We start from the raw sequence: 8,898 nt of genomic DNA, 5'->3' as shown, positions 1-8,898 counted from the left end.
CTTCGGAATCACACTATCAAAAGAAGGAAGATTCATATCAACCATGTCAATTTCATCATCACCAACATCAGTAGTTGGTGAAGATGAAGGTCTGGAAACACCAGCGGCAGCAATAGCATCGCCCATAAATTTTTTAAGAGGCAATCTGCTCTTAGATTTTTCAATACCCACATTGGCCGGAAGAGCATCAACAATGACATTCTTTTCTAGTAAAATATTTTGAGAAGACGAAGGAGAAGACATGGTTGAAAATGGAAGAAGTAGAAGAAGTCGAAGAAATTGAAGAAGAAGAAGAAGAAGAAGAAGAAGAAGAAGAAGAAGAAGAAGAAGAAGTAGCAAAGATATTCAAAAAATTGAAGCATGAATTGGAAGCAAAAATAAGAGGGTAAAAATTCGCCTTATAGGGGAATCATTGTTGCATCGGGAACCGGCGAGAAAATGAAGGGCACGACAATGGCCACGTGCCCCACGTCTGACTTCGTCATTAATGCGAGTCCTTTCAACTTATGCGAATATGACGCGTACCCACCACGTTAGTGGGCCACGATCTAACGTCAGTCACAACGTTTCTTATTCCACAATGATACGATTCAAAGGCCTAATCAAGAAAATATTGATGAAAATCAGCGCGATAATTTCTCGGGAACGTCTTTGTGATGAACCCGAAAAAATTGAGGGACTATCTGTATGGGTAAAAATCATGCCTAACACTTGGACCAACATGTGACTGACACGTGTTAGTTAAAACAATGACGTAAAGATTTAATGGTATTGTTGAGCATATTATTTACGAAGAGGTAACTGACACCGAATATATGGTCAACAAAGAGAACATCAATGGGAACAACATATGAGACCCTCTTGATTACGCATTAAACAGAGTTAATGCATTAACGGCGAAACGGTTTCTAACAGCCAGAATCAAGGAATTAAATGACAGTCATTAATTTAGCAATTAATAATTGCCTTTACATACACACAACGGGAAAGGCACCAGATAGGACCAAATACTTATAAATAGCACTTTCACTTGTATACCAAGAGCATCAACTACTGACTAAAAAAAAACACATTAATATTGATTACTTCTACTTAATATTATTCAAATTCTCTTATCATCAAGTTCTGGTTCATACTTGGCAAAGGAGAAATTCATTATTGTTATTCATCATATTTGGCATAAGTTTACTCCTTCCCTTTGTTTATCTATTCTTTGTCAACCTTTAATAATTCATTTGTGTTAATTCAACCATTTTTATCAAATTACTACCAAATGTGGTTAACTTTATTTAACTTTTAATACAAATTTAACTATTTGGGCGAAATACGATTTTTGACTCAAACAGTATCTTACTTGCGGATTTGTTCGCAAGAATTATAGGAAATTCGCAGGAACATTTTGGTGAAAAATTGTAAGAAAAAGAAATTTTCTTGAAGATTTTCGTGAGAAAGATTCTGCAGGTATTCATAGGGATTTTCTTGCGGAATTTTCCTAGGGATATTTATAGGACAATTCCGTATGAATCCCATGAAAACTTTGCAAGCATATCCCCATAAAAATTCTCAGGTAATAATTCGTAAGTAAAATCCCCATATAAAGTTCCCAGTTAACCAAAAAAAAGGTATTTTAAATTCCCACGAAAATCCCTAGGAAACTTTTTCCACACAAAAATCCCAATGTAACATTTGTAGAAAATTTTCCATGTACTTTAATTTTGCAAGTAAATTAACATATAAAATTTATGTTATTCAGCATGTTCCGCATGAAAATTCGCAAGTAACTTGTACATTTTCAATGATAAATGATTTTAATTATCCAAATTATTCCTTTTTAAGAACCATGACACATAAATCTAAAATACGTAATCATAACAAAGAAAAATATACTCATAAAATCATAAAAATTGTTATTCTAATCATAGTCATTTCATTCAAAATATAGAAGTCATTGCAACTGTCATCAACGAGAGAGTGCATTTGAAGTTGTTGCATTAAAATCCCCCCCCCCCCCCCCCCCCCAAAAAAAAAAAAATCCAACTATAATGCTAAATAGTATTACTATAAAATATCTCAATTCTGATCATAGTGGTACTCATCCCCATCGGACTTATCAGAATCAGCATTATCATCATTAGCACTCTCAGAATCTTGATTGTCCTCCAAAGATGAGGGTTGTGCATTTGAAGATGATTCCGAGAAACGCACATGCTTCATCAATGCTTCTAGTTTCTTATTTGTGTCACCTAACTCTTTCTTCATCTTCTTGTTTTGGCGTCTCATCTCTTCATTTTCACGTTGAGTTTCTTCCAATCGATTATATAGCTCGAAATTTAAAGTATGAACTTGAGATCTAATCTCATCAACTTCATCCGGTGTTGCAGCTGTTGATTGCCTAGGAACTTTTACAGATCAACCCAAGGAGCCAAGACCTGCAACTCTTGCTTTTTTCTTTCCATAACTGATAGTGCCCAAATATCCATGTCACTTAATGGAGATGGTTGGCTACCTGAATTAGTGTCTCCATCAACTGATGCACTTTGAGTAGCTAATAATTCTTCTTTCTTTTTTTCAAATTTATTCTGTACAAAAAAGCATTAATTATTTGTTTAAACTTGCAAGCAAATGCAATAAGGAACCATTAACAAAAAAAAGATAGCGAGCTGTCACAATTCTGAGCTAATGGAAATATATAATAATTTTAGTAACAACAAGAACATTATACGTAGGTTGGTAGAAACAAGAAGAACGTCAAAAAAGTCTTAATGGCAATTACCATATGGAATTAGGCAACTAAGAATAGTGTAGTTACTGTTATACATAACTTTTACCATAACTTAAACAACATCCTTATAGTATTTCTCAGGACTGTAATACTCAGGTATGTTTAGTGTAGTGGCCGAGGAGACTTAAAAAACTATGTCCTTGCCATTTGAACACATTATTGTGGCTGGAGCATCAATGATTACACTATACAAAGGACCAACCATTTACAGCCCAACTCCATCACTACACCTAAGCCTTTGGTTAAGAGACAGGTTTGTTCCTATTCGCGATCCAAACGACTGACTTCATTGGATCATCAGCATACCATATTCCCAGAAACCTTTGCTTAGAATTTTTTACTGGACTAAAGAATCCCAAGACAAATTTCCCTTGTGGAGAAGTTATGTTATCACCATCTTTTAAAATCTCATCCTATCTAATTCTATACATTGTAAAGAGAAGTAACAAAGAGTTAACAAGAAGTGGCACCATAGTAACATACTGAGACAACTGGATATTCGGATTTGAAGGAAGAAAGAATTTACAAGAACGGGTATGGAATTTTTTTTTTTAAAAGTAGTGATGGTCATCACTGGTTAGCTTAATACGATTTTATTTTTTTAAATGTGAAAGCAGAGAATATTTGACCCGAGTTGAAACTTTTTGGCTGAATTTTTAATATAAAGGAAACTCCTACTTCTTCCGTTCCATTGCTCCTATCTGATCAGAATATTTGACCTGAGTAGAAACTTTTTGGCTCTAGGATATGCTAAAGGAAAAAACTGGACACATAGTTGAATCTACTTGATAGGCTAATATATTGTCATGGGCACTCTCAAGGAGCTTATTCATAATCCCCAGGCTTCCAAGGTGACTGATAATGAAGTTCTCAGATCTATAATCCAGTTGCTATTAGAAGAAGATAAACAACGAAAATAACTACTTCGCCTTGGATCGGGTGATCAATCCATGCCCCACACAGCAGAAACACCTAGGAGCTCAACCTTTTATACGATTACAAAGGAAACTTGCTGCTATTGACGAACTGGCTGGTTGCTTATCTCTCCTGGATCAGGTGGTCACAAGGAGTGAGACATAATTTCTTCTTTACTTAATTAATCATGAATCATCATTCATGTTGGTTCTCGCTACCCACCCAGCTATGCTCACAAAATTAATATTTCTGCATTTGACGGAATTACTAAAGTTCGATATGTATATTATCCCAAAAGCTAATAACGGAACCATGTTAAATGTAGCACCAAAATGCAAGTTAAGGCACCTGCTGCATTATTGGTTTACTCATCTGGAAAAAAAAAAAATTGTCATGTGCAGCCTAACTAGTTTTACAAGCACCAAATTTTAAGAAGTAATCTGCTAGGCTCTCTCTCACTTCTTCTTTGGAGTTATACAATTCCTTATTATTGCCAAAATTGATCAAAAACATTCATCTGCTATATTTTCCATCCATTTCTAACGGAAGTTCCTTTTAATCACAGTTACCTTTATTTATCTATTTTCATACAAGAAGTTTGTTTCTTCATCAAAGAACACAATGTAACATCTATTCTCAACTATTCTCAATGTCTTCCTCCAAATATATTTTTCCACAAGCATCTTATGATCTCTTTCAGTTATAGCCTAATGCCCTCTCTCAAGCATTTTTGACAAAATCTGCAATTAATTTTCTGCATTCTACATGTCCTGCAAATAGTTCTACACAAAATTTTCTAGAATCTACACATTTTTTCAGCATTCTATACACATATTATTTTGCTTTTATGCACTTTATTTATTTAGTAACTTGCACTGTTGCACTACACATAGCTTTTGCATTTTTCTGCAATAAATTTCTTACATTTCTACATATTATTGCATATATGTGCATTTTCTAAATGGTTCAAGAACATCAACTCAACTTTCTCTTCAAGTTTACAACTTTCTTTCGTTCTACTTCAACTAATTGTACTAACTTCTCTGATCTTCTCATCAAAATGCGCTATGTTTTTTAATTATCCTTCCATTTCACCTATCTTCTCTAATAAGATGACGATACATCTTTCTTCAATTTGTTCATCTCTAATCAATTCTAGTATCTGCTCATGATACTTTAGGAGTTCTAGAATTCACAAATTCGGATTCAATAATTACAAACATGCATTTGGCTATACAAATATCATGGCACTGAATGTGCAATTCAACTAGCCATACAAAATACTATAAAAACTATTGGACAATGTATAGAAGGAAGACTTACAAAAGCAGCTTTAGCTTTCTCATTTACCCAACTTTTGTCTTTTTCCTTGCGATGAGTGCGAAAATAAAAATCTGAAACTGAAGGTTCTTTTCCAGTAGTTTGCTTCTGTAATCAAAGGAAGATAGGTGAAATGGACACCTTGTGACTCCCTCGGACAAGTACTTCTGTTGACAACAAGCAAATTCAATAAACTCCTCCATGCCACTAAAATTCACTAGTATACATAAAAACATGCTACGGACTCACCCGTGGCCTCGGAATGCCCCACGGAGGTCTAATTTACCAAGTCATCCCCCAAATGAGCATACAACAAGTTTCTAACAATGCACAACAACAAACAAATCAAGTTTTAGTATTTTTTTTTTTTGACTTCTAACTCTTTTGAGTTCTTATTAAGCTCATTTCTATTCTCGGAAAAGTACTAGCAAGGGTAAAATGGTCAAAATCCCCATAACGACCTAGCAGGTCGTTACACTGATTCCCCTATTTGCACAACCTAAGACTTATCACTAACTAAAGTTCGCACAGAGTTATTGAACAGGTAACAATCAGGTTTCATGCTGAGAATTTAAACTAAACCAAAATGAAAAGTTCATGATATGCATAAACACTTTTTGGATTATCCTATACAATAACTAATAGATATCCAATGATGCTTGAGCTATTCTACACAAACACCAAAATTTAACCTGGATAAAGCTATACTGAACAAGTACATAGGCAGGAAGACACATGATGATGCAGATGACAGGCTCATGGTTCAGTAGGGATTACTTTACTGATAAACATTCTCGCATGCCTAGCTTTCATGAAGACCAAACTTGATAGAAACAAGAGCACATTTAAAACATGGTGAGGTTAATAACTGTCACTAGACTACATTGGTCTAACAAATTAATCGTACAGACATATAGGGCACTTCAAAGAACATGATAGTTTTTGCTAGACCAAACTTAAATAACAACTAGGCAGAAACAAGGACCATGTTAGAAAGCACTAATATTGAGACTGCTCAAGCAAGAGACATATTAGCCCTGGTGGATTCAATTCCATAACACTTTGAGTAATATACATGCTTCATAATTTAAAGTTCAGAATTTTCCACAATGTATGAGTATATTGGATCAGATTTGGTTTCAAACAAAACATATGCTAATCTCAGATAGGATTAAGTTAGTTAATGAACATGAGGATCCAAACTAAACAACATACAATATGAATAACCACTTGATATGCTAACTAAGCATGCTCAAACTAACCAACTTAGGAAGACTAACATATTAAAGTCTAAACCATTACATAAACTAATCTACCACTAACAACCAAATAAACACACAGTTACCTAACTGAATATGCAAAACATTTGAGCAAGTAACTATACTAAAAAAAAATGGCAAAACAAACTAAAACAACTAAGTAAATAACAAGTAAACAGACAAATAAATATGAAAGGATGGAATTACCTTTTGTAGTGGCAGCCTTATCGAGAATGGAGTTTGAAAGCTCTTCCTTCTCCCACACCTCACAGCCACACAAACTACAAAGAAATCCAAAGGTTTTAGAAAAAATAAGACCAATTTTAGACTAGACAGGGTTTCGGGCAAACCAAAACTGCAAATATGCTCACAAATTCAGTATAAAACCTAGAAATAGGTTTTTGCCAAACTTGCAAGTATTTTCTTTGTGTGTGATGATAGAAATTGGGGTTCGTTATATAGAACCCCCAAATTCTAGGGTTCAAAACCTCAACCGATGTGGGATTAATGGTTTGGGGGGGGGGGGGGGGGGGGGGGGGGGGGGGGGGGAATCCCTCCATTTCACAATCAACCAATCACAATCGAGCATTTGAAAAGAATACAAGATAAAATCAATTGAGGAAATGCAGAAAAGCGAAGAGAGAGAAAACCTCACCTTTGAGATTGTTTAACAGTGGCATTAGGTGAGAGAAGGCAAGAGCATTAATTGCTCCTGCCTAAAATGGATCGACAACACTGAGAAAGCAAATATGTAGACTGTGTTAATGTCATTCTTGGCAAAATGACAGAGAAAGAGCAAGTGGAGCTCTTTTGGGTTTTGACCCTTTCTATATACAAACACGTAAAAGTGTTATATAAGGGGTCATTTGGTTTACAGTTGTAGAAGAGAAATGGGCCGGGTCAGCGCGTTAGATGGATTGGACCTGCCCGCTTGTTTTAAAGAAATGGCCCAACCGTGTATGCATATACATGTGTATACTCCTACGCACACAAACACACACAAATATATATATATATATATATATATATATATACACACACATTTATAAGAAGGGAAATTTTGCTATGAATTAAGTTTAGCAATTAACCAATTTTAAAAGTATGACAACTAATTGAACGTTGAAATTATAGTCATGTTTAAAGTGTTAAAATAATATGACTAAATGCATAAGATAAATTCATTATTTCAAATATAGCCCTAGTTAACACATAGCAAACAATTGGCAATTTCAATTATAGCCATAATTAACTTATGCAATTAACAAAAATTCAATTATAATCAATTTTAGGAAATAATCGCAATTGTAGCCTAATAAATCATAAAATTGAGACGTAATTGATTATCTATTTAATTAATCAATTTTCTTGATTTAACGGAGTAAAATATTTGTCAATTTGATATTTAACCGTTTAAACAATTAATTAAATAATTGTTTTGAACCATTTCTGAATTAAATCTTGACAGATACATTTGATATTTATAGAAATATGCAGAATATTTAAAATGACATAAAATATATATTTGAAACTATTTTGCCCAAATAAAATGGCAAAATGTTATCAGAATAATTTGTAAAATCATTTTTGATTTGTAAAGTGCATATTTCACTCCGTTTGAGATTCAAGAACTCTGATTAATTGAATAGAATAATCGGAGGGCCAAAATTAGGTGTCAACACAGAGTACGATTAGCTTCTGTGGGATGGTAACCCCGATGTATCAAATGGTTGTTCGCCCGTGAGTTGGCACGTGTTGATGCTTTGGTTGCCTATGAGTTGGCTTGTTGATGATCTTAAGTTATTAAGTGAAAGACTTAATAAGTGAACGGTATAATGAGTTGAATTTGATATACTCCTTCTTTATTAGTTTCCACTGATGATTTTACTAAGTTTGATGATTTACTCTATCGCTGGGTTTGAACTTTTTTCATTGATATTGTTTCACTAATTTTACTATCTTATTTTGAAATATTAACTATTTCCCCTTAGACACTCACTGAGTACCCAGTATTCAGGCATACCATTGTTGTTTTTTATGGTGTGTCAAGTAACGTAGAAGAGCAGGTTCGTGACCTTTTTTTTTTTATATTAAGGTCAATGAGCAGGGCCCACTGACTATTTTATTGATTTGGTAAGAAAAGACAAATAGTTCAAAAGTAAAACAAAACCAAAAAATAAAAACTATCTGAAAGTCCTAGAAAAGAAATGAAAAGGAAAGCATAGTTCCTAACAATGGCGATGTGGAATCATTCTCTGTGCAATCTTCTCCTCCCACACCAATCTTGACTTCGTTCCATCTCCAAATATCTCATAGGTAAGTATTCTTTGGTATTTTTTGTTCACCGCTTTGGATTCCTTCATTTGCGTATTCACCCAATCTCGTTCATCAGATCTGAGCTTTTGGTGTTGTTCGAGTTGGGTTTCAGCCTTCTCTTTCACAAGTCTATGAAAGAGACCTTTCGTTTTCTCTTTCGGGTTGTGTTGAATTTGTTACTTTCCCCGAGGTATGATTTTGTTGCTACTTGTGTATTTTTGTGATTTCCTCTTTCCTGTTGATGTTGTTTGTACTTGATTTTGCTGCTGTTGCGCTGGTTCCCATGTTTTCTATTCGCAATTTCGGCCC

The 8,898-nt window shown here is 34.3% G+C and overlaps 1 protein-coding gene across 2 annotated transcripts; it reads right to left on the bottom strand.

Annotated features, from left to right (window-relative positions):
- Positions 1-1,869: 1,869 nt before the first annotated feature.
- Positions 1,870-7,100, bottom strand: LOC132603618 (uncharacterized). 2 transcript variants are annotated; one of them, XR_009568438.1, is made up of 5 exons: positions 6,932-7,100; positions 6,484-6,557; positions 5,267-5,337; positions 5,021-5,184; positions 1,870-2,579 (listed from the first exon to the last, which is right to left on the bottom strand). XR_009568438.1 is itself a non-coding variant. In XM_060316752.1 (4 exons), the coding sequence occupies exons 1-4, from the start codon at positions 6,954-6,956 to the stop codon at positions 2,403-2,405; spliced, it is 381 nt and encodes a 126-aa protein (XP_060172735.1). In that variant the 5' UTR covers positions 6,957-7,100; the 3' UTR covers positions 1,870-2,402. The 2 variants fall into 2 exon arrangements, 1 of the variants encoding a protein (XP_060172735.1); XM_060316752.1 differs by lacking the exon at positions 5,267-5,337 and having other exon boundaries at positions 5,021-5,125.
- Between the last annotated feature and the right edge of the window lie 1,798 nt (positions 7,101-8,898).

This window comes from Lycium barbarum, chromosome 7, assembly GCF_019175385.1.
Source record: "Lycium barbarum isolate Lr01 chromosome 7, ASM1917538v2, whole genome shotgun sequence".
NCBI classification, from domain to species: domain Eukaryota; kingdom Viridiplantae; phylum Streptophyta; class Magnoliopsida; order Solanales; family Solanaceae; genus Lycium; species Lycium barbarum.
The sequence above is the reverse complement of the archived record's forward strand: the minus strand, read 5'-3'. Positions and strand labels throughout refer to the sequence as shown.

What these genes read in the sequence shown, in the direction of transcription:
- LOC132603618 (XM_060316752.1), bottom strand. Translation starts at nt 6,956, where the DNA reads ATGCCACTGTTAAACAATCTCAAAG. An exon ending in ACTGTTAAACAATCTCAAAG is followed by an intron (nt 6,558 to 6,931) that starts GTGAGGTTTTCT and finishes ATTTCTTTGTAG; the next exon opens with TTTGTGTGGCTGTGAGGTGT. An exon ending in TAAGGCTGCCACTACAAAAG is followed by an intron (nt 5,126 to 6,483) that starts GTAATTCCATCC and finishes CTTTGATTACAG; the next exon opens with AAGCAAACTACTGGAAAAGA.